The sequence below is a fragment of the Chanodichthys erythropterus genome, chromosome 17 (assembly GCF_024489055.1).
Source record: "Chanodichthys erythropterus isolate Z2021 chromosome 17, ASM2448905v1, whole genome shotgun sequence".
NCBI lineage: Eukaryota > Metazoa > Chordata > Actinopteri > Cypriniformes > Xenocyprididae > Chanodichthys > Chanodichthys erythropterus.
In genome coordinates this window covers 25848071-25874817 of record NC_090237.1, presented here as the reverse complement: position 1 = coordinate 25874817, position 26747 = coordinate 25848071, and the positions used below count along the sequence as shown (strand labels likewise).

Genomic DNA, 26747 nt, shown 5'->3' with positions numbered 1-26747 from the left:
CATAGAATGATTATGTGGCTGTTAAAATGTCCTTTTCAGAAGATCTGCTGATATCTGTGTCTTTGTTCATTTTGGAGACACTCTCACCATGTGTCCAGCCATAGATCCATGTTTTTCTAACACCCTGGACAGCTAGGTCACAAAGGTCACCCTAGCAGCTGGACTACGTGACTCTTTCTCATTTCGCAGTGTTATCCTGTCTCTATGTAATTCTTTAAAGAATAAAGATTAATATTATACGTAATTCTCCACAGAACTAGAACATGTTATCTTATGTTTTGAGAAACTTTCCTGTTTACAGTTGGAGCCTGGGCTGACCTCAACCTTGAAGAAGCTGTGAAGCTGTGTATCTGTGTATGTGTGCTAATATTCTGTGCAGGTCCTGACAATTGGCAGTTCGGCTGGAGACTGAGAGACGCCACCTCATAACCCCAAAGGGACATCCAATCCCTAAATCCAGGGTCCTCTCATCAGCATCCTGATGCATGGAGATACGCTTCTGACTATCTGTCCATGTGTGGAAGATTTCTAATTTTGTCTATTTTTTCTTAGCCAATCAGTATCGTTTAACCTTAAGTAATGACTTAGTTAGTGGACTCTGTTGGAGTATAATTGTTATGGAAATGTGAATGTACGCAGAGCTTCCTACAAACTCCTTGTGAGACCTGAAGCTGGCTTCTGCTGATGAAACTGCAAACTATTCTTCAGTAAAATTGATTGCATCTCTGACTCCTGGTCTTTCATTCGACATATCTGGTCAAGGGTCCTAAAACTGTTAATCCCCAACAAAATGTATATTTAATTCACAGAGTGAAGACTATGCAATGTTTTTTGAACAGTCTTCTTTATAGTGCTTAACATTTTTTCCAGCTAGGTCCGTTTCATTAGTGTCTTTGTTCTATTGTAGTTTTTTCCCTATTGCTTGTAATAAGTTAATTTGTTCATATTTTATTCCTGACTGTTTACTTGTCTTCAGTAAGCTTGACAGTTTTTTTTTTTTCTTTTACTTATATTAGAATTTACAAGAATTATGATATTTCAATTGTATCAAAAACGTTGATATCATAAAAACCTTATTTAAAGGAGTAGTTCACTTTCAAATGAAAATTATCCCAAGCTTTACTCACCCTCAAGCCATCCGTGACTTTCTTTTTCTGATGAACACAATCAGAGAAATATTAATAAATATCCTGACGCATCCGAGCTTTATAATGGCAGTGAACAGGGATCACGATTATGAGCTGAAGTGCCTCTAACCACATACATCCATCATAAACATGGCTCCAGGGGGTTAATAAAGACCTTCTGAAGCAAAACGATGCGTTTATGTAAAAAAAAAAAAATCCATATTTAACAAGTTATGAAGTAAAATATCTAGCTTCCGCCAGACTGCCTTCCATATTCAACTTAGGAAGAAAGTGTAACCGACGTCACGTCAGTTAAGCTTTTTTCTGTAAGTTGAATAGGGAAGGCATAGGACGTAGCATAAGCTTTTTGAACTGCTAGAGTTTTACACTTTCTTCCTAATACAGAAGGCTGTCTGGCAGAAGCTAGATATTTTACTTCAAAACTTGTTAAATATGGATTTTTTTTTTATTTTTTTACACAAATGCGTGGATTCCCTTCAGAAGGCCTTTATTAACCCCCCTGGAGCCGTGTGGAGTATGTTTATGATGGATGTATGTGGTTAGAGGCACTTCAGCTCATAATCGTGATCCCTGTTCACTGCCATTATAAAGCTCGGATGCGTCAGGATATTTATTAATATTTCTCTGATTGTGTTCATCAGAAAAAGAAAGTCACGGATGGCTTGAGGGTGAGTAAAGCTTGGGATAATTTTCATTTGAAAGTGAACTACTCCTTTAAATAAGGTTTTTATGATATCAACGTTTTTGATACAATTGAAATATCATAAACCCCCCTGGAGCCGTGTGGAGTATGTTTATGATGGATGAATGTGGATGGAAGCACTTTCTTAAGCTCATACTCGTTGATCTTGCTCACTGCCATTATAAACCACGGATGCGTCAGGATATTTATTTATCTTTCGCCGAAAGAAAAAATGTTCATCAGAAAGAATAAAGTCATATACACCTAGGATGGCTTGAGTGTGAGTAAAGCTTGGGGTAATTTTCACTTGAAAGTGAACTAATCCTTTAAAGCAAAAAAAAAAAAAAACGATATATATCGTTATCGTGAAATAAAATTACTCATATCCCCCACCCCTACACTAGATTTGCATTTCTTGCAATGCAGTAAACTTGAGCTGAAACAGTACAGGCAGACACATGATCAGATTTTATCCTAATTCCATGAATTTCATCCTGTTACATATGAAGAAATTATGATTTATAAAGGCAGAAACTAACATGAAAAGGTTTTGCAGAAATGTTGCTCATCAAGCTGTGCAGGTGTGATGATCAAAAACTATTATGAGAATTATAGTAAAATGTGAACCATCCAGCTGAATTTCACAGTTTTTTCCCCCCAGAGAGCTATGCATATTTTTATTCTAAATACAATTCAAGCAATCAGATGCTGCAATGTTTTCTTGTGCTTTGAGAGATTGAGACCGATGAGATCACATGTAAATTAAAGTGTAAGGGTGTAGAAATTATTATGACGTATTCTCCTGAAATTACAGAGGCATGCTATATTCTCTGGAATAAGAATACAGCAACACATTTTGCCAGTAACAGCTTTAACAGAACTGTGCATGATCAGGTTTTTTCTGCAAACCATAGCCTACATTGATATATATCATGCTTGAATGGGTCTTCTCATCAGTTAACGCCTCTGCACTGTTCCACAGGGGCACTTCCCCTTCGCTCGCTCGCTCCCAATTTGGCTCACCTTATTTATTTTTTTCCATTTTCCGTTGCCCCCTCGCTGTACTTATTAATATGCTGCATCACTGTTCTCTGTGCATGGCATAATCAGTCAGTGTTGTTTATTAGAGCTACAGAAATGCAGCTAACAAATATTTAGTGGAAGTTAACCTTGCTCTAATCTGTGTGGATCTCAGTGTTGACGTGATAGTACTGAATACTCACCAAATGACCACACATTTTTTTTTCAAACTTATCATTGTAATCTAGATTTAAGAAAACTGATGACTGTGTTAAAAGCAAAACCAAATTGCTTATGACTGTTTCTTTCCAACCAGAAAATAAATACATAACATAAATGGAAATTGTGGTCTTTAACTGTTCCACAGAGAGACCACCGCTGAAGGGGAAATGCAAATCATTGAATGGCACACATTTTACTGCATCTATATGCACAATAGTCTATGGGTGTTAATTAAAATCTAAAAAGATTATTTATGCACAACCAAATTTGCAAACTGAACTAATAAGACATGTGAAATAGATTAAGAGTTTTGTGTTTTAATGTCTAAATCTCATGACGGCATTCAAGTTCTTACCTCAGTGAATTTGTTAGATGTGCATTAGAAGTGATGTTTCTTTCTTTCTCGCTCTCTCTATGCCAAAAAAGGCCTACACAAGTGCCTGGAAGCCTTATGTATGCATCTGTTTGGGTAAACAACAGCGACCGTGTAAAACAATATTTTAATTTTCAACTAAACTTCATCATTATTACTACTAAAACTAAACGAACTAATACCTCATATGCCAATATGATAATTTATAATTTTTAATCTTACAGTCCTTCAGAGAAGAAGTTGATGTGGACGTTGTGACGTCATCGTATACTTCCTCGAGCTTGTCGCGCGACACCGGCTAGCATGATAGCGCGAGGCAGTTAGCTTCGCTACATCAATAATGTTTTAACTAGTCGGTTTTATACCAGCAAGCACAAAATACAACCACACTGTTAGTAAACCCATAAACCTTAACGTATATGCAAAACAACGAATTTCAACCAGGAATAACCGCGTCTCGAGGTAGGATAAACATTGGCGAGCTAGCATGTTCTCGAGCGCACTTTAATTTGTCTGATTATTACTTATTGTTGTTCTGTTTATCACTGACAGCCAGTCGAAATGGGTGAATAAGCTATGCATTTTTAATAAATGGACATATGGTGTGTTTAAAAACGCTGGCTTAACACTAGTTTGATGGTTATTTAGCAGCAACTGACTGTTAGCATGTTGTTTGTAGCAGGTGTTTTGGACTTTGGATATAATCTTTTCAGTTTATACTTTAGCTAATTGCTCTTTACGGTCTTGAAGACATGTTTCTAGAATATGCTTCTTGTTAAAGCAAGACATTTCTGGAAAGCTGCTGTGTGCTTGACAGTTGGGTATAAGTTGTGGCCTGTGTGAAACAACACGGTTTTCCTCGTCACAGTGATACCGTGTAGCTCAATTTTATGTATTCAGTGAAAGCAGGTGTTTTCTTTAAACTTTCTTCATGGTTATTATTGTTTTCTTGCATAATACAGACAGAATGGAAGAACAAGCAAGCAGTACCATAGAAGTGACTGTGAAAACCCTGGACTCCCAGAGCAGGAGTTACACAGTTCAGGCACAGGTGAGCTGGAGTTTTTATTTTATTTTATTATGCACATTATCACGTGCCCTTTAAGCTGATGACTAATGTTATTCATTCCACCACAATTCAAGGTGAATAACAAATTATGTGACCGCAGACTGAAACAGTAGTCCATTGCCAATTGTGTTTTGAAATGACAGCTTCTTGTTTCACTTTGTAGATGACCGTGAAAGAGTTCAAGGAGCACATATCGCCTTCCGTTGGAATTCCTGTTGACAAACAAAGACTCATTTATCAGGGCAGAGTACTTCAAGATGAGAAAACCCTAACAGAGTACAGTGAGTTGATTTGCATAAAACCAGCACATCAAATCAAATACATATAATCTCCATTTTTGCTATTGTTACTTCTTGAATATAATTCCGTAGAAAGCAATTCTTTTGAATTACTTAGCAAAACTACATGTTTTTTTTTCTTTTTCCAACTCAGCATGTGCTTTTGAATAATATCCCCTTTGCAGATTTGTGACTTTTTCTGTACTGTTCCCACCTCTATCTAGATGTGGATGGAAAAGTCATTCACCTCGTAGAGAGGGCCCCACCGCAGACCACCCAACAGGGCTCCGGCTCGGGTGGTGTACCAGGGTCCTCTGGGGTGACACAGGGAGGAAGTCAGAACCCAAATTCAACCAGTAGCTCCCAAGGGACCCCTCTTGGGCCTACACATGACCGCAACGCCAACAGCTATGTCATGCTGGGTACATTTAATGTTCCGGTTAACATTATGGACCCTCAGCAGATTCAGGTAGAGATTTTTTTTATGCTCAGGTGGCTTAAAGGATTAGTCCACTTTTAAATAAACCTTTCCTGATAATTTACTCACCCCCATGTCATCCAAGATGTTCATGTCTTTTTTTCATCAGTTGAAAATAAATTAAGGTTTTTGATGAAACATTCCAGGATTTTTCTCCTTATAGTGGACTTCAATGGCCTCCAAACGTTTGAAGGTCAAAATTACAGTTTCAGTGCAGCTTCAAAGGGCTTTAAACGATACCAGACGAGGAATAAGAGTCTTATCTAGTGAATCGATCGGTCATTTTAGAAAAAAATACAACTGTTTGCTTTATAAACACAAAATATCGCCTTGAACATACTTCAGGTTTCCGCATTCTTCAAAACGCTTATGCTGTATGTCCTACGCCTTCCCTATTCTACTTACGGAACAAACGCAGCGCCAGTTTCGTTTTGAAGAATGAGGAAACCTGAAGTATGTTCAAGGCGATATTTTGTGTTTAGAAAGCATATACCGTTTTTTTTTTTTTTTTAATAACCAATCGTTTCACTAGTTAAGACCCTTATTCCTCGTCTGGTATCGTTTAAAGCCCTTTGAAGCTGCACTGAAACTGTAATTTTGACCTTCAGTCGTTTGGAGTCCATTGAAGTCCACTATATGGAGAATAATCCTGGAATGTTTTCATCAAAAACCTTAATTTATTTTCGACTGAAGAAAGAAAGACATGGACATCTTGGATGACATGGGGGTGAGTAAATTATCAGGAAAAGTTTATTTAAAAGTGGACTAATCCTTTAATATGACTGCATTGCTTGATTTATTTATTTTTTTGTCCTTTTTGATTAATGTGTTCTCTTTCGTCAGATGTCCATTCAGCAGATGATGACAGGCCTGGGAGAAAATGCAAGGAATCCACGAGTCAGTACCAGCACCGGGGTGAGTACCCTTGTGAACTAAAGATTAAAAAATAAATAAATAAAACCTTTTATTCAGCAAGGATACATTAGATTGACCAAATGTGAGAGTAAAACATGTTACAAAAGATTTCTGTCAAATTTTCACAAAAATATTAAGCAACAACTATTTTCAACATTGATAATAAGAAATGTTTCTTGAGCAACAAACCTATTATACTTTTTCATTGTTCATTTCAACATACTAATACAGTTTAAAGTTGTATCTCTTAACATTAGTTAATGTACTATGAACTAACATGAATGATCAAGGTATAATGTGACACTGAAGACTGGAGTGATGATGCTGAAATGGCTCCTTAGCCATCATAGAAATAAATTACATTTTAAAGTGCCTGCATTATACTATTTTAAAGGTTCCTAATTTGGTTTTGGAGGGCTCCTACAATAATAATACGTACAATGCAGAGGAATAGCATGCATGTGTGCCGACCACGAAAGAAGCCTCTCCTAAAGCCCAGGCACAAAAAAACCCACCTAGACTTTGCCAGGACCCATGCTAATAAAGATGAAGACTACTGGGACTCTATACTCTGGAGTGACGAGACCAAGATAAATGTTTTTGGAACTGATGGCTTCAAAACTGTATGGCGTCGCAAAGGTGAAAAATGCATGGTGCCTACAGTGAAACATGGTGGTGTCAGTGTCCTTATGTGGGGCTGCATGAGAGCTGCTGGTGTCGGGAGCTGCATTTCATTGATGGCATCATGAATTCACAGATGTACTGCTCTATACTGAAAGAGAAGATGCTACCATCACTCCGTGCCCTTGGTTGATGTGCACTTTTCCAACATGGCAATGATCCTAAACACACATCTAAGGCCACTGTTGGATTTCTGAAGAAGATCAGGGTGAAAGTGATTCAGTGGCTCCGGATCTGAATCCAATCGAACACCTATGGGGAATTCTGAAGAGACAAGTTGAGCATCACTCTCCATCCAGCATCCAGTCTCTAAAAGAGGTCATTCTTGAAGAATGGAAAAAGATAGATATTGCAAAATGTCACCAACTTGTTCATTCCATGCCTAGAAGACTTGGTGCTGTCATTAAAAATCATGGAGGCCATACAAAGTACTAGATGTAGTAGTTTCTGTTGTGGGGTGTACTCATTTTTGCATCACCCTAATTTGAGTAAAACAAAACAAAAAAAAGTGTAATCTAAGGCCTGTTTCACACTGCAAGCGTAAGCTGAGCTTATTTTTTTCAGCGCCCATGTTAACCAACGGATGCATTCACAAACGCAGCAGGAGCAGCGCGTAAGCGTAAAGCAGGAGCGTCGCGTAAGCAGCAGTGAAGCGGGGGTTTCGGCACCGAGTCTATTTTTGCTGCGCTGCTGACACTCAATTAAAGTGAAAGCACACTTTTGATGGACAAAATAAATATAATTTGACACACAAAGTGTTCAAAATGCACAGAATACGCATGTCTAATGTGTTTTAACAAGAATTTGAGTATGACAGAAAAGAAAATTAAGAACCAAAAATAATTATAGAAGATTTACCCATATAAACTTGTTTTTAATTATTCAGTTTGGGTTAAAGTATGGTGTATTATAAAAAAAAACTAAAGTAAACCAGCCAGAAAATATGATATATAAACATTATTTTAGTTATTACACAGAGATATATATATATATATATATATATATAGGCTGCAGCATACTCAAATCAAACCTGAGTTTGCTGCCTTTTTTCGCAGAGTTTGCGGTCTTGTAAACGTGCACGCGGCAGATGATGTAAAACACAAAGCTTACCTCATTCGTGTGTAGCAATGGATGACACTTTTATTTATTTGTATTTATTTATTACGTTTATATGAGAATGTTGTATACCTCCCCATGTTAACAAACTTTCAAGACTCTCAAGTTTAAAAAATGACCAACTTATAAAAACACATTTATAGCTGTCTTTGTAAAGAAATGCTCACTTTATATGTATATATATGCAGTGTGAATACTCTCGCGTCTCTGCAGCTGCAGTGATGGTGTAGTTACGCTCACGTGCCGCTCACGCGACTCTCATGCTTGCAGTGTGAAATGGGCATAAGGGTATTTTCACACCTAGTTTTATTAGCCCTTTCAAACGCTCTTGGAGCGTTCAGCATGTATAAGTGAACAAACCAAGTGATCTCAGACCCCCTAAAAGGACCCAAAAGCGAACCGTACTCAGACCACCTCTGGAGGTGTTTTTTTTGTGGGTCCTTTGTGGTTTGATTGCTTCGTGAAATGTGAAAAGTAAAAGCATTGAGGTCCCAGTCCGCTTTCAGGCTCACCATTACCACTGTTCCCTTTTTTTCTGTCACTGCTGAAAACAAGGTCCATTCGCGATCTCTTTCTGGGGGGAATGCTTAATAATATATTTTCAGTATAATATAAAATATCGCATTCCTTTGTTACACCTAATATAAACTACTAATGATCACTAGCAGCATGTAATCTTGGTTTATATTAATATTTACTTACCCATTACGTTTAGGCCTATATTTTATAAAGTAAGTTCCATAGGTTTTTTGTATGCATAGAAAAAGTTGTTTTAGCAATATTTTGGTTCAACTTCCATGCTAATCAGTACATTTACAAATTTACAGCAGATATGAAGACTGTATAGTACCACTGTTTTTTTTTATGTATTTTTTTTTGGGGGGGAACCCCTGCCTCTTTGATCATGGAAGTGAAAGTGCCCTTTGTGGTCGCATCGCGGTGCCCTTGCTTTCCCATTCCTCCCCCCGAACGCGATTTCTACCAACAGAGACCCACAACGACATCTTTCCCACATATACATATATCATCCGATTTACATTTATCTTTGAGACATATGTAACGATTTGAACAGATTTTCTTAAGCAAAAAAGTATGTATTATATATTTCTATATATGTGTATCTTTATACTCTTTCTTTCTTCCAGACCAATGGCTCTGTGAATGTTCAGATAGATTTGGACCAGTCATTGCAAAGTGAGCCCAGACTGCGGCTGCTATTGGCTGAGAACTTGCTGAGAGACACCAATGCTGTGATCCAAAGACTGGAGGTAAGCGATTTCGTTGACAATTATCTTGCTTAGCTAATTGCATACCCAGGTATCAGGAGGAATAAATGTGCATGCACCTTTCTTATTGATTCTTTGATTATTCCTTCATCTCTGTCTTTATTAATAGGGGCAGCCCACAGATGCTTCATCTTCCCAGGACGACTCTGCACCTCCACCCACCTCCTCCACTTCCACTCCATCTCCTTCTGCACAGCCCATGGATACTTCTCCTCCTCCGTCCAGTACCCCACCATCCTCCTCCTCCTCCACCCAAACTGAGGGTGCTTCAGCCCCTCCAGCAGGCCTCAGGTAGGACCAGTTTAGGCATAATCATACTTTAATTATTTTGCTTAATATAATAAATCTTTATTGATAAAGGGGGTTCCCCCCATTTTATCAGGCATATACAGAGTAGTTTAAACTGCTTTAATGGTGTTTTTGATCGTTGTTCACTGTTTTGTGATCTTGATCACTGCTGTTGTATGTGAAAGAGCTATATGTGTTTGTTAATGGCATGAGTTTGTAATGGTATAAGCACAATTTGCATTCTTGGATGAAGCAATGGACTATTCGTTTTTGTGTTTTGCTTTTTTTGTTCTTCTTGAACCAGGGCATTAATTATAGTGAAGTTATCAGTCAAAATGTACATCAAGAAATTCAAATAAGACTAACCATCTTGCAAATATCGATCATGATGTGTCTGTCATTGTTTTAGTCATCAGTTATTCACACTGATGTTATTTTAACAGATCGGGGCATTTTAGGGGTATGTTTTTAATAGATCTGAGAATGTCCACTTAGATGGTTGACTATTAGTTTACTCTAAGTCTGGTAAAGGTTTGTAGGTGCTCAAACTTCCTCCTACCCTGTCCCTGTCATGGCTTCATGTGGGAAGAAATCTGGTGATTTCTAAAGTTTGTTTTTGGAAGAATTATGACTTGGTAATTATGATGCATGTGACACAAATGAACTTGTCTCACCCCTATTATAAATAAGAAAACCCCAAATGAAAATTGAATGTACGATTCTATTTTTTTCATTTTTTATTTTTCCTCAAACTATGGCTGTTTACTAAAAACGTCCCCATTTAAATTACTAGTGAATTGCCACATGAAAGATTGATTTTTGTGTCTTACTGAAGAATGACTAACTATTTGGAAAAATGAAATGTGAGTTTCTGTCTTCCAGTTTCATAAACACCTTTTTGTCTCATTTTACCTTTTGGTTTGGCCCAAAAATGAAATTTGTAGGAAATGTACAGACACTTTAAAATCAACCGCCTACAGCATGAGAAAAAACAGAGGAAGTTCTTTTTAACTGGGAGACAGAGTTTCAGTAGTGAACGAGTAGGCATCTCTTAAGTCTACCTTGACATTATTGACATTTGACATCAGGTTAAGAAATGTGGGTTTGTCTCTTTGATTAACCTCACTGCTTTAGAAAAATAACATTTTGCTGAGCTGTAAATAGTTCTATTTCTACATATATATAATTTAATTTAGGGTCGATAAGATCCTAGAAAGAAGTCTCATTAATCATTTATTTGATCAGTAAAATGGTAATAATTATGAAATATTATTACAATTTAAAATTACTGTTTTCTATTTTAATATATTTTATATGTAATATATTTATTCCTGTGAATGCAAAGCTGAATTTTCAGCATCATTACTCCAGTCTTCAGTGTCACATGACCCTTCAGAAATCATTCTAATATGATTTGGTGTGCAAGAAGTGTTTCTTATTATCAATGTTGTAAACAGTTGTGCTACTTTATATATTTTTTTCAGGATTCTTTTCTTAATATAAAGTTGAAAAGAGCAGTATTTATTTGAAATATTAATTTGCTAAATAAAAGTATTCATTTGTTTAAAACAGTTTTTTACTGACCCCAAACTTGATTGATAGTATATACTAAGTAAGCTAGCAAACTTCCGTGCTGGTGGAATGACCTGCCTAACTTAGTCCAACCAATTGTCAAGAAACAACTAAAGACGCATCTTTATCATCAACACTTGACCCATAAATACTAACGCTTTTTCCGTTTTTTTTTTTTCTTTTCATTAAAAAAAAAATCTTGCTATGTGTGATGTGCTATACTAACTGGAACTTGTCACAGCACTTACATATTGATGCCTTTTTGTTTAATTGCTTCTATCGTTCTCATTTATAAGTCACTTTTGGATAAAAGCGTCTGCTAAATGATTAAATGTAAACGTAAAATGCAGCTTACTGTTAAATAACTTATGTAATAGCCTTAAATAAGTTTTCCCATTTAGGCTGCAAAAGTACCTTTTATTTTACTGTTAATTTTTATCATATATTTTTTATTTATTACCTGGTTCCCTAATAATTTGTCATGGTTTTCTCCCTAGGTAAAATATTAACAATGGTTTTATTGTTGAGTTGAGACATTGACTCTAAGCCACATGTTCAGTGTTGTTTTATCAAAAACTGTACAGTTCATATAATATAATACATACAATAGCACTCCACATAGATGATGAGTCATTTTCTCAGTTTCATGCGCAGTTAATCAGCGGAGACGATTAAAACCGACAGTGGGAGTTTAGCTATGGTAATATGCCTTTGCTAAGCCACTGAAAAGCGAAGCTCCCACTATTTCTGTTACCTCTGTATCCTACTCACCAGTTTTAAAAGTCAAACAAACCACCATTCTTACCTCTAGTGACTTGCTTTTTGAGTGTCAAACAAAAGGTTATGTTAAGTGTAAGCCGTCTTTAGTTGACTAAGCAGAGCCTGTTTTGTTTGATTTATTCACTATATACTTAATAATACTCTACTGCACTTGCACTTACACAGTGATATAAACCAAGCAGCAGCTTATCTGAGACTGTGCGTTTTTATTTTCAGTATCTCAAGCTTATTAAATCCATTAGTGATGCCCTGACAATCAATGTTTTAAAGCAAATTGCATTTAGGAATATTGATTTATGATGATGCTGTCTTCCCATCAGCCACCCAAGCCCGGCTGAGATGGTGGAGATGTTAACAGAGCTGAGGAGAGTGGAGGAGAGACTCCAGCCCTTCATTCAGAGAGCTCACCTCATTCTAGAGGCGGCCACAACTGCAGACTACAACAACAATGTAAGAAGCCCACTCCTCATAAATGTTGTCCTCTCTGTAGACCTTAGCCATTCTCCATATTTACTTGAATGTGAAAGCATAAGAATTTGGAAATCAAGATCAGTCAGCCAACAGAACATTAAAAAATCTTTTCACATTTTCAGTGGACAAAAATATAAAAAACTTGTGAGTTGTGAAATTTAGACTAGAGATGCAGTCATACAGTCAAACCAAAAATTATTCATACATTTTATTTATATATTTTTGCTAGTGGGTGCAGGACACTATTGTTCATTAATGTAAGTGAGGATAGCAAAATAAAGTAAACGGTGACATATTATACCCAAAAATTCTTCATACAGTAAATTTCCAGTAAAATTGATAAAAAACCTGGGACAAAAATTATTCAGACACTTTGACCTGACCATGTTTTGCTTAAGTGTTATCTGACATAATTAAGATTAAGTTTTTCTGACACATTTTAATTCTGAGATCTTGTCATATTTTATTACATTTTTTTAAACTATTACGAATAAACTATTAATGAATGAAATGATCAAGGTGTCTGAATACATTTTGGTTTGACTGTATATCAGTATTTAGTGATTATTTCATTTTCATGTCAAGATATTAGATCAGATCTTCTATCAGTATTTGTATTTAAATGTGTGCATTAATGTAGGTTTCTAATGTTCAATTAAAAGAGTAGTCTAATTAAGCACAAATTATAAAAAAAAATAGATTTTTTTTTTTTTTTTTTTTGCAGGTTTCTAAGAGGTGTCAAATAATCCTGAATAGAAAATGTATCAGCATTGACTATTTTGAAAATATTTCTAATTTGATAATAAGAAATGTTTCTTGAGCAGCAAATCAGCATATTAGAATGATTTCTGAAGGATCATGTGACACTGAAGACTGGAGTAATGATGCTGAAAATTCAGCTTTACCATCACGTAAATAAATTACATAATTTTAAAATATGTTGTTTTAATATATCTAATATATAATTTTTTAAAAATTGTAATAGTATTTCAAAATATTAAAAGTTTTTCTGTATTTGAATCACAAATGCAGCCTTGCTGAACAAAAGAAACTTCAGTTAAACTATTTTATTTAAGTACTGAGTAATATTAATTAATAACTACATATTATGGATTTGACGGTGAGGAAATTCTTCCTCTTTTCAGTGGGGTTTTCCCTATTTTTTATTTTTTTTTTTACGTTGCAGCCAGAGGACACGCACCATTGTGAATGCCATTGCAGCCATGCACATTTTACTTTCACTTTCGAATTGGCAGCAATTCTTGGGTGGCAACTGCTTGAATGCTGGGTTCATTATTATCCTTAACAAAAACACAAGAACAAAATAGTACAATGACAAACTTAAGGTGCTTTTACATTTCACTTTAAAATCAAATCTCCCGGCATTGTCTTGTCAGTCAAGATTAATGCAAAATGGACGAGGTGAAATCTGACCCCTGCTGCTGGTCTGTGCTGCTACTCTTGTTCGGCCCACGCTGAATTGAGCAGATGTGTTCAGTTTTTAATTGTAGTGTCTATTCTCTAACTGAACTAAATTATTTTTATTACTATAAATAATCAAAACGACGGATGGTGCAAGCCTACTACATATACTTATTATTAGGGTTAGGGTTGCATGTAATAATGCGTAATTTATTGTTATTACTATAGAAACTACATTTAACTTCTAACAAGGACAAGGAAGTGTTATTAAAACTTCTTTAAAAAACATTAAACGAATCTTACAGACCCCAAACTTTCATATGGTATTGTATATAGTAAAAATCATCTAAATAAGCAAAACTTGAACTCTAAATCAAAATTTGGCTGACTGAATATAGTAGTATTTTCTTTTCATAGATTTTAAAGGAATGTAATTATTTTATTAATTTAAAGTAGGTTGATTAATTGGCATTTGAGCATGATCTCATTGAATGGGTAGAAGAGTTAAATCCTTTTTTTTTTTTGAAAAACAGACCCAAGAGAGGGATGAGGACCAGCGCATTCTCAACCTCGTGGGGGAGGCCCTCCGTCTCCTGGGAAACGCCCTCGTCGCCCTGAGTGACTTGCGGTGTAACCTCCTGAGCAACCCTCCTCGACACCTGCATGTTATTCGCCCCATGTCCCACTACACCTCCTCTGTACTGGCTCCAGGAGGCGTGCATCACCTCCCCATGCAGGTAAAGATGTGGTCTGTGAGACTCGTGCAGTAGGAAACGTGGTACATAACACTGAAAGTGAAAGTTTTGTAGAGCACTTCATAGATGACTACTGAGGTGTTTTTGGAAAATGTACATTTTCCAAAGTTTCAGGAAATACTGCGACCACAGGGTCTATAAACATAATTTGTTAAAGTAGGCCTAACTGAAACAAGTTAGTTAAATTGTCATTTAAAGCAGAACTAAGTAACTTTTTTTGCCTTCATAAATAGTTTTCTAAGTCCTTACGATGGTTAATTGACTTGTAGTGGTGTGTTTGAGGCGAGCACTATCCCCCGCCAGAAAACAGCACTTGCAAGTTAAGCTTCGCTGACCCGACACAATCTCGCCTCATGTTCACGTTCACGCTAGAGTGACAAAATGCTTTACGTTAATTCAAAAACAATGTATATATTATGACTTCATAAGACAATTTCGAAAATTACCCACCTCCATCGAGATTTCTTGTATTGTATTTGCGCTGGTGAGCGTTGTAGTCGTTGTAGTCCAGAGCTGCGCTTGGAGTATTTACCACAGTGTGATTCACTGAAGGAACCTGTAGGGGGAGCTTCGCAAATCTTACTGAGTTCTGCTTTAACTTGCCTGCAGTTGAATCTCGGAACAACTGTGACCATGTCAGCCAATGGCAGACCAGCAGCTGATGGTCAACCTCAGTCAACTGGCCAATCAGATCAGCAAGGCCAGGGACCAACGCCTGCCAGTCAGCCTGGTCCAGCCAATCAGCAGGCTGGACAGCCAGGGCCCAGAGTCATCCGGATCAGTCATCAAACCATGGAGCCTGTAGTGATGATGCAGATGAACATTGATGGTGGGTTTCATTTGTATGTGTGTTGGATGGAGGGGTGTAATTTAATGATTTAATTTAATTTTAAGTTGTTTAATATATTTCAGACTCTGGAAACGCCACACAGGCTAATGGACAACAGAACGCTGCTGGTGCTGGACAGCCTGGTTTGTCCTTAGATTATTTGAAATTTATCCTCTGAGAGACACTTAAAGGGACAGTTCACCCCAAAATGAAAATTACCCCATGATTTACTCATTCTCAAGCCATTCTAGGTGTAAATGACTATCTTCTTTCAGACGAAAAAACAATCTAATATATTTAAAAAATATCCTGGCTTTTTCAAACTTTTTAATCGTAGTGAACAGGAAGAGGGGCATGTTTTGAAGCCCAAAATAAATGCATCCATCCATCATAAAAAATAATCCATACGGCTCCAGGGGGTTAATATAGGCCTTCTGAAGTGAAGCGATGGGTTTTTGTAAGAAAAATGTCCATATTTAAAACTTTATAAACTAAAATAACTAGCTTCTGCCAGACAACCGTACACATACTGCGCAAGTAGACTTGTGCCACAAGAGTAACCCCTGACACAATGTATGACGCAGTATGTAGGAGTATCGTAAGCTTAGACAGCTTTGTTTGGTTCAAACACATATGTCTGTGCAACAAACTCAAGCTCCTCTTCTCTTATATTGAAATCCTCTGACATTTCTCTTTAAAAAATTTTCTAATTCGTGAGCAGTGTTTTGTTTTGCTCTATCCTCTGAGCTTCCGCATTCATCATGCGTCAGAGGTCACTCTTCCGCCACAAATCGATGTGCACGGCCATCTGCCGTAAGCTAGTTATTGTAGTTATTAAAGTTTTAAATATGCATATTTTTCTTACAAAACCCATCTCTTCACCTCAGAGGGCCCCTGGATTACATTTATGATGGATGGATGCAATTTTTGGGGTAAAGCCTGGAAGAGCCAGGATATTTTTAACAATATCTCCGATTGTGTTTGTCTGAAAAAAGATAGTCATATACACTTAGGATGGCTTGAGGGTGAGTAAATCATGAGTTAATTTCCTTTTTTGGGTGAACTACCGCTTTAATCTATGAATAGTTTTTTGATTATTATTTTTGTCCCAACCGTGATACATTTTTTCAGGATTCTTGTGTAGTCAGAAAGAAACAGTATTTATTTGAAACAACTGTAACAAAAAAAAAATTCTGTCACTTTGGATCAATTTAGTCCATCTTTGCTGAATAAAAGTCACAATTTCTTTAAAAAATAAATACATTTTAAATCTTATTGAACCCAAACTTTTGAATGGTGTATATATATATTATGTCTATGTGATATGGACAACAAAGTACGATCATGAATTTTTTTTATCAATATTACAATTTTGAAACAATATTTTCTTAGACACATAGTTGTTGGGGGGGCAAGTCCTTATCCTGCCCTGTAATCACCTGCCGTGTTTCTTGCTTTCTCCCATGTTGTAATGGTAAACCCACTCTGTTCTTTTGTTACCCTATATTTAGGCGCATTGCAATCAGTTTGCACACTGCGGGGGCTTTCTGCGGTTTTGAAATCGCACGTTTGCGTCATGATTTTATTACAATTTTGATTAATCAAACAGCCCTAATATATGTGTCAATTTGTGTGTCTATGTATATTAAAACAAATTAATTGTACAATTATAATTATGTGTATGTGAAATAAAATTATTTTGAGTGGTCTGCAACAACATGAACATGTTTTTATATGATACACATATGTTTGCATGTTGCAGGTGCCCCCCCTACTGTTCAGATCCCTGGTCTACCTCCAGAATTCATGCAAGCCATTATGCATCAAGTTACTCAGCAAGCCATGGCCATGGCAAACGCTGCCTCATCTGGCCAGCAGGGGCAACAGTCCACCCCACCTACAGCAAACGTTGGCTCTGGCTCCACTCCACCCCCCATGCCCCCTTACCCTCCTCAGGCCAGAGTGGTTTTCACCAGACCCTCTTTTACTCACAGGATGGCCAGCCCCACTTTCACCACAAGGGGGGCGACTCTCAACCTCAGAGCAGCTGTTCCACCGATGATGGGCCAACAGCCAGGACAGGTGAATGAAATTCCCATGATATTTCTAGAATATAGCAGTGTAAATACCACAAAGGGCAGTTCAGGGAATTTGAAAATCTGTTTGAGATCATAATGTTTTAGGTAATTTCCCATTAAATTTATATATAACAAATAACTCATTAAAAAAAGGGAAGTGTTTATTAATTATTATTATGATTATTAAATGGTTCAAATACTTTCTCCTATCACATCTTAATAGAGAGACTGCTACAACAAGCCATATTAAGCCATTTCCAAAACTGATTTTGGGGCTGAGCTACACATTGTTACAGAAAATTCGATTTTAACTAACCGTTCTTTTGAACTTGACATTTATAAAAGAATCCTGATAAAATGTATCATGTTATAAATTAATTGTGGTAGTAATTTCTGTCATATTTCAAATAAGTGTCGATTACTACTAATATTACAATATAGTAAATTTATATGTATTATTAAATATAGTAAACATAACATTTTAGTATATTATTTTAAAGATGGTGATAATAAGTTCCATAACTTTTAAATAGGTTTAGCTTAGAACACTTCCTCAAATTTTAATTTTGTGCTTAATTTTCTCACTATTTCCATACAATGTTCTGCACTGGGAGTTGTAGTTGGCTAAATGCGGAAGTGTTTGTGCATTATGATCAATTCTTATAATAGGTCTGGCTTGGACTTGTTCATTGTGTGTTTGGTTTTATAAGGATGCATGTGTTTTCCCTCAGGCTGGACAGTTTCCTCCTGCTGCTCTTAATCAGATGATCGGTGGACTAGTCGGGCAGCTTCTGACAGGGGCTACTGGGCAGATGGGTATATTTGCATAATAATTGCACTTGCGATAATACTTGCCCTGTGTTTTGTGAAGTCAATAACATAATGAGCTCTTTGTTTAATAACTGACATGTGAATAAGCTCAAATGAGGTCACAGTCTTCTTGATGTTGCTGATTTTCTATGTAGACTGAAGACATTTTATGAAATACAAATATAAAATTCCTCTGGTTAGGGCACTGTATAATATGTCTTGCTGTTCTTTGTATCCATAGCCAGCCAAAATACCACGTCCTCTTCACAAACATTCACCTTTTCCACATCCGCTTCCACAAGCACTCCATCCACCACCACAACTGCCACCAGTGGCTCTGGGCCCACACAGTCCAGTAGTACCAGTACCAGCACTCCGCAACCTGGATCTGCACCGCCACCCCCTCAGGAAAATCCTTTAGGGGGAAACCTGGAGCAGTTGTTGGGGTCTCTACTGGGAGGAGCTGTTGCCGCAGGCGGCCAGGGCCCTTCTATAACAGTCACTATGCCTGGAGTCCCTACCTTCATCCAGGGTGTCACAGACTTCATGCAGGTAAATTTGGCTTTATAGACTCTTTTTTCCATATTAGTGAAGATTACAAGGAACACAACATTTCTGTCAACATTTACGAAAACATTTTTTTTGTACAAAGTAGGTTTTTACAATAAAAGATGCTGTTGAGCTCTAAATCTGAACATTGGAGGAAACACACATTGTGATATATTGTTTTTCTGTGATGCATATTGCGATGGGTAAAAATGCTATAGTTTTCATCAGATGAAATTTGGAAATAATCATTCTAGAATGATTGGTGATTTTGTAAGGGAGTGAAAATAAAATGATTTTTTTTCCCTCTAAAGACTTATTTTTCTTTGTGAACCATCCTTTTGGAGCTAAACAATTTGGCCAAAACTTGATATGGGTATTCAAACATCGGTCTTTACAAGAAGCAATGCAAGAAACCTTAAAAAAAGTTTACAAAAATCTCTTAGGGTGTGTTCAGACTTGACATGTTGGTTAGTTTAAAATGAACCCTGGTGTGGTTGCTCTGTTAGTGCGCTTCATTTGAACATTGTGAATGCTGCCATTCGAATCCTGGCGCACACCAAACAAGCAGGCCGAGAACTCTGAAAAGATGCATCTCAGTCAGCTACTAATAAACTCTAGTGTGGATCAAATGATATATGAGCAGCATATCATGAGCTGCAAGAGTGTAAGCAAACACAATGTCGTGCTTTACTCGGAAACCTGCATCACATATATTTGTGATCTGATAATCGCCTTATTGCCATATCAGTTTTATTCCGATGTATTGTGCAGTCCTAAAAAAACACAAACCACTTATCTTGATCAATACATCTTGAGGCTCTTACTTGCCATTTTTGGTTCTCGACACTTGTTTACTTTAAGTGTGAAAAAGAGTAACGCTATGTTTCTGCCATTTTCTCACTGGTTTTTGTAATGCATGCTGGTGTGTATAAGGCAGTTTTATGCATCTCTGTCATCAGGCTTCCCAAACACTTTTCTCTCAGCCTCCCACGGGACAGCCTCCCACCTCGACACCCACCGCTCCTACAGCCCCACCAAACGCAGCCACCGCTTCTGGAGCCGCCGCACCTGGTGAAGGTTTGAACCCAGAACTCTTCACTGGAATAGTGCAGGGCGTCCTGTCCACAATGATGGGCTCTCTGGGTACACCTCAAAATGAAACTGAGAGCATCGCTCAGTTTATCCAGAGACTCTCCCAGACTAGTAACATCTTCACCCCTGGTACTGGAGATGCTATGGGTAAGCTCCATGGGGTTGATGCTTTTTCTTTTAGTTTATTTTCATTTTGTGTCAGCTGAATGAGGAAACTAAAGAATCTGGGTATGTGTTTAGGTTTCTTTGGTGATCTTCTGGCTTTGGTGTGTCAGAACTTCTCCATGGTGGACATGGTGTTGTTGCTCCACGGGCAGCACCAGCCTCTGGGTCGTATCCAGCCCCAACTTGCCCAGTTCTTCATTGAGCATTTCCTGCAAGGCCGTGAACCCACAGAAGCCAACATCACCGTAAGTTGTATTTTTCATATGTCACTTTCACTTTCAAGCTGCCCTGGTTCAGTGATACCCAACACTGTTCTTAGAATATCCCCAAAACTTGCCCATTTTGTATGCCTCCTTAATCAAACACACCTGTTTTGACTCATCAGTAAAGATTCCAAAACCTAAAATAGGTTCCAAACATCCAAAATGTTGAGTAACAGCAGTCCAAAACATATTGACTCCTTTGGAGTTCCCTAATCTAACATCCTAAAAATCCCATGGTTTTACTTTGACTAAAATGCAATGCAAACCAGGAAGTCAGTGTAGTTTGCTTTTAATTTTTTTTTTCCATTTTACCTTGTCTGTTTTTAGAAGTGATAGATTATACAACTTCTACACAAACACACAGAGGAACATAAATTTAATAAAGCACAAAGACTTATTTACAAAGATTACTGTTGTTAGCATATGCTTTGCAGACAAGATGTTATCACAGACAGCATTCAGAGATTGTAAACAGAGCATTTTTATCTATAGGCACGCATGTAATTTACCTCCATAGAATAGTTTCAGAATTTGAATGCCCATACATACATTTCCCAGTCATATTTGCATTTTTAAATAGTTTAAATATTTGTTTAAAGGTAAATGTAAATATTTTTTTGCATTTTTTTTAAATAATATTAATAATAACTAGAATATAATATTCTTTAGAAATGTTTAACAGTGCAATTAATTACATTAAAAGGGATTCCAAAATGCAGAAGTGGAAAATTTATTTGCAGGCTTAATTGTCTGTAGTTGGACAATTTTTGCATTTTTATCCCCTCCTGTACACTACTTTTGCTTCCCCTTGTCTGATTCTTCAATTTTCCCTCTCTTTCTGTTTTCTTTCCATCTTTTTTATTTTCTCTTTCTGTTTTTATAGGCAGCTGCTGATGACTTAATCGCTGAACTTGAGGAATACATCACAGAAAGTTTTGTAAGAATCTCTGGATCTTGACTCTTTAAAAACAAGTTATGAAAAGCATCTGTGACAGTCAAATTCACCAATCCCTCGGTTTGTAACAAGCATAAATGTTGTTACAGTGGAAGTCTGTTTACCTGTAAAAATCAACCTATACACTACCACTGAAAAGTTTGAGGTCTAAAATTAACTAAAATTATTTTTGGAAGAAATTAATACTTGGATTCAGCAAGGAATTGAACATTCTATTCATCAAAGTATTCAGAAAATAAGTCACGTCATGGTTTCCACACAAAATTGAGAAGCATATTGATAATAATAATAATAAAAAAAAAAATTAGCACCAAATCGGCATATTACGAATGAATTCTAAAGAATCATGTGACACTGAAGACTGGTAGACTGCAAACAAAATATGTGCTTTTTACAAACCTAGATGAAGTTGATTGTCTGTACAAATTGAAAGTATAGAAAAATTATGTCGCTTGGCTTAAAGAAAAGAAAATAAGTTTTGCAAATTTGAAGTGTTCACTTTCTATCAATCCCATCTAGTCAACCGTTGCAGTCCGTGATGGGGTTGATATTACCCAGACGAACCGGTCTTTTCTCAGACAGCAACTTTCAGGCATTGCCACCCACATTCTGCATTGCACCGGTATGTGTAGACATGAGGCATCGTGAGAAGAGATGAGTCTCTAATTAGATTCATAAATGCATGCATACATTTTGAAGACTGTAAATGTTTATTTTATTTCCTCAGATCAAACATTTGGACCCCGGCTCCTGCAGCTGTGCAACCGTGCTCTCTTTGAGTGTCTGGCCCTCAACCTCTATTGTCTGAATGGAGAACAAAGTGCGCTTACCTCCGTCATCAACCACCGCATTGTTAGTACCCAAAACAACTAATATCTGATTCCTACACCCCCTTTGTCTTGTTTATTCGTTTATTGTTCATCCTATGACCTTTAACGCTGAATAATGAAAATTGTGGAGGAGACATTTCCATGTTGGTGGGGGCTTGCGTTTATGCAGGAAACTCGATTTATTTGCGTTTAAGTAGGAAACTGTTTTGATAAAGGCGTTAGGAGTTAGATATGTGAGATGGGGGTTTGCAGTCATGGAAGACCTGAAAATATTACTTATTAAAATAGTTATTAAATTAAATAGCTTTAAATAATTGCTATATAACAAAAATGTAAAAATGACTTTGCAGGGCCTGGATGGGGAATTTACTAAACTCTTTTTTTTCTATTATATTTGTGCCTTTCATTAAAATGTAAAATTAGTTAGTTAATCTATGTAAAATAGTGGTTATGTAAATGTATGTACTTTGAATGAATCCCTAAAGTGAGTTTGCATGTCTCCTCTATCAGAGGACGATGTCAGCTGAGGTAAACCCTAGCCTGGTGAACTGGTTAACTAGTATGATGACCATGAGGCTGCAAGTGATACTGGAGCACATCCCCATCACAGAGGAACAGATCACCCATTACGTCATCCACACACAGGTTTGATTCCACACCTTCCCATGGCATATTTCCAGACCAAATGCTGCCAATTGTTATGGTTGGTTAGTGTGGTAGTGATTGATGTTTGAACTGTACTGATTGATGTAGTGAACTGTATTTGAGTGGTGTAAATTGTTAAAGTCATTATTCAACATATTTCATGCAGGTTTGAATGTGTCCTGCACATTCTATTTAGGCATTGTTTTAGGCACCACAGCAAAAATGCTTGCCCACTGCTGTGGCTGTGTGTGTGTCCACGGTTTGGGGTGTGTGTGTGTGTGTGTTCACTACTCGCTGATCCTAAACTGTGTGCACTAACTTGGATGGGTTAAATGCAGAGAACAAATTCCGTCATGTCACTGTCACTTAGGTAATGCCACCTTTCTAAAAATACTTCAGTAGTTAATGTTGACATAATAAAGCTTATGATAGTAATAGACAGTCTATAGTAATAGATTTATGCATTTCTATGGCAACACTATCAATGCCAAAATGAATGGAGATCAGGTGGTACAGCAGCCATGGGGTTCAAATCAGAGATTACCAGTTTACGAGTTGTAATTATGAGTTCTATGAGGACATGAATGATTTTTACAAGTCAGAATCTTGTAATTACGGTAATTCTGACATGGTGTGAACGCACCTATGTTACACTGTGGAAGTTACGGGATGTAACGGTACACGAACATGACGGTTTGGTACGAACCTCTGTATTGAAGTCACGTTTCAATACTGGTTTGGTACAGCAGGGGAGAAAACTAAACGAAACATTGCTTATTTTTTTTTCTTTTTTATTAAACAGTGGTTTATTGAACAAATTATGTCTCTTTTAAATAAATTAAATTATAATTAACATTTTCTTAATGATAAGAAAAAATTCTATCTCTGCTAATGCTGTAAACTATATCTAGGAGCCCTTTCTTGCATGTTACTATAATATTAAAGGTTAAAATTAACAACAGAGCCCAAACTATTATATTCAGTTGCTATTTATTTTTAGATAATAATATAATAATCAACACTAAAATAATAATAAAACAATATTTAAATTGCACACAAGGCAGATTTTGCATTAACTTCTAAATCAAATTATAAAATTATTTTTGAAATTATTTTTTTTTTGAAATATAATCTTTACACAGCAGCTGTCATAACTTGTTTTCATGACAAATTTATTTATAACATATATTAAATAATTAAGACTTTACTAACAGGTAAAGTAAATATAATTAATTTATAAGCTAATATAGTGCATATATTTAGTGAAATGCTTCTCTCTAGAGTTAATTTCTCTAGTGAACTAACATGCTGTGGACAATACATGACTTGCCTGAGGTAAATGTAATGCTACATGTGGTGATATTCTCAAGCTGTTTTATTGATGTCTTTCCATGGTTAAAACACTGGTTGAGAGATTAAACACATATCTAGATATCTCGTCTGTTCTTCTTCTGCGCTTTTTCCCAGTTGTGGCTGTTAGCAAACAGCACTGCATTACTGTGCACCCCCTTCTGGATTGGAGTGTGGATCACCTGTGACTGACTGTATTCGTCATCTGACTGTATGCACCGAACCGTGACGTCTGTACTGTGACGGTTCGGGATGAATACACGTATCATTACACCCCTATAGTACATGGGTTTCGAAGGGTGTTTCACCTTGACTTTTGAGAATTCATGTGTCAATCTCTCTTACAGGGTGAAGAATCGGTAGAGAGGCCCACACAGGATCCTGAGCCTCAGAACGTAGAGGTATATAAATATAGAAAGATGGTTTGAAGCTGATTAACAGATTTAGTTTGAAATGCAACTCATTGGATGTTGAAGACTTAATATGTATGTACATGTTTCTGGGTGTTACTCTGTGGTCTTACCTGTAACTTCTCCCATACATGGTTCAGATGGGGGACAGCCTCTCTCCAACACCTGCTACTACTGCGGAAGAAGCTCTGGCCTCCTCCCAGGAAGCTGGAGCAGTGGGAGTTCCAGCTAGGGAAGGTGAAGGAGCTGTTGGAGGAGAGGATGCAGGAAGAGATGCTGAAGCCTGGGCAGCTGCATTGCCTCCAGTGAGATATTTCCACACATTTTGATCTTAAAACATTCACCTTATTACAACAGAAAAACGTTCCTTTATCGTTTACTCTATCAAAAATGAAACTTTGTCCATTTTGTTGTGGGTATTAAATGAGCACCTTTGATCGTGATCTCATTCCTTCAAGGCGTCTGATGACATCTTTGTGTACCACGTTCATGGAACTTGAGATTGAATTTTGTGGTGAGTGTGGGCTTGATGAGCTGTATTGTTTGCAGGAGTGGGTTCCCATCATTAGACAAGATCAGATCAGTCAGAGGAAGATAAAGGCCCAGCCTCCCCTTTCTGACGCATATCTGTATGGGATGCCAGCAAAGCGCAGGAAGGTAAACATTCAGTTTCATGCAGTTACATGTTAACAATTGTACATTTTATTTTTTCTATTCATTTAGACTGGTTTGCCATGGTAATGTTTCAACCTTGCCCATCCTTAAGTATCACAACAAACAAATGTTTTCTTGTTGTGTGTCTCCTAGATGGTAAAGAGTGACGGGCCCAAATTGTCACTCTCAGAGGCAGTGAGTCAAGCTGCCAAATCAGCCGGCGTAACACCCATCACAGCTCCCAATGCCCTACAAGGGGATTTAGAAAAGCCAGAGCTTCAGGAAGCGTACAGTGAACAGGTGTGCAGAAAGATATATAAAAATAGCAATATTGTGAAATACTATTACAATTTACATTATTAAAGCTTAAATTGTCCATTAATCCAGTCTTCAGTGTCACATGATCCTTCAGAAATACTGATTTAGTGCCCAAGAAACATTTCTGAAAAGTATGTTTTGTGCTGTTAATTTTTTTGTGGAAACCATGACACATTTTTCTGGATTTTAGATGAATAGAAAGTTCAAAAGAACAGCGTTTACTTAAAATTAATCTTTTGTAACATTATAAATGTCTTTATTTTCACTGTTGATCAATTTAGTGTCTTCGGGTAATTAAAACCATTTTTTTTTTTTATGTACTGACCCTGAAATGACTATATATGACCAAACCCACTGATGTAATCTTTTCTTTTGATCAGCTGAAAAACGACATCAAGAAACGAGTAAAGGAGGACCCAGATTACAATTCTAGACGGTTTCCTAACACGCATCAAGCCTTTTCTCCGGACTCGTAACTTTTGTACCTGCCAGCTTACACGCGTTCACCTCAGCCCGGTTCCTTGTTTGAGGTGTGTTTTATTTGCATAGTTATGTGTTGTCAGACGACTTCACTCCTGTTTCTATCTATACCTTTTTATTGTATGTGTTGGTCATGCGTGGCTGGCGATGGTGAGAGAAGTCCACGCTCACTGGACATCTGCTTAGCGTCTCTTTCTTGTCAGCGCAGTCACGTGTGTAAAGCACCAGCATGATGTATCAGAAACTGTTGTTTTTATGATTCGGTCCGATGAATAACAGTATTGTAACTGATCCAGAGGAAATACATGTTGATAACAGAAGGACAGAACCGATAAAGTAGAAAGCTACATTCTTGCAATGATGCTGTTGTTTAAAGCTTTGACTATATAACACTATGCCTTGCCTTTCAGTTCACCCATGACTCTGCTATGGCTTTATCTATGGTACACTGCAAAAAACAATAAGAACTATGTAATTTGAAACCATGAATGTAAAATGCTTGAGATTAAACAATTTTGCACCAGTTTAGTGCATATTATGCGTTATATGGTCTTTTGTGAGTAAAATCCCACTGCATTTTTTATGAAGTTGATTTAAATTATAGAACTTTAAAGTCGTTCAAAGTTTAATTTTATTATCATAGAATAAAATATACCAAAACAAAACTATTCTTTTTATAAAAGTGTAATTTTCTAGAACTTAAAGGGATAGTTCACTCAAAAATGAAAATCCTATCATCATTTACTTGCCCTCATCCCATGAC

At 36.9% G+C, this 26747-nt stretch overlaps 1 protein-coding gene across 2 annotated transcripts; it reads left to right on the top strand.

Moving 5' to 3' along the window:
- Positions 1–3711: 3711 nt before the first annotated feature.
- On the top strand, positions 3712–26541 carry bag6 (BCL2 associated athanogene 6). Of its 2 annotated transcripts, none has more exons than XM_067365411.1 (25): positions 3712–3907; positions 4408–4496; positions 4678–4795; positions 5017–5261; positions 6114–6185; positions 9128–9250; positions 9378–9559; positions 12229–12358; positions 14335–14538; positions 15166–15385; positions 15469–15528; positions 17148–17467; positions 18195–18279; positions 18515–18825; positions 19806–20061; positions 20155–20324; positions 21226–21279; positions 21817–21919; positions 22025–22149; positions 22638–22772; positions 24470–24523; positions 24673–24837; positions 25082–25189; positions 25340–25486; positions 25885–26541. In XM_067365411.1, the coding sequence occupies exons 1-25, from the start codon at positions 3865–3867 to the stop codon at positions 25978–25980; spliced, it is 3615 nt and encodes a 1204-aa protein (XP_067221512.1). In that variant the 5' UTR covers positions 3712–3864; the 3' UTR covers positions 25981–26541. The 2 variants fall into 2 exon arrangements, with proteins under 2 accessions (XP_067221512.1, XP_067221511.1); XM_067365410.1 differs by having other exon boundaries at positions 19782–20061.
- Positions 26542–26747: the final 206 nt, after the last annotated feature.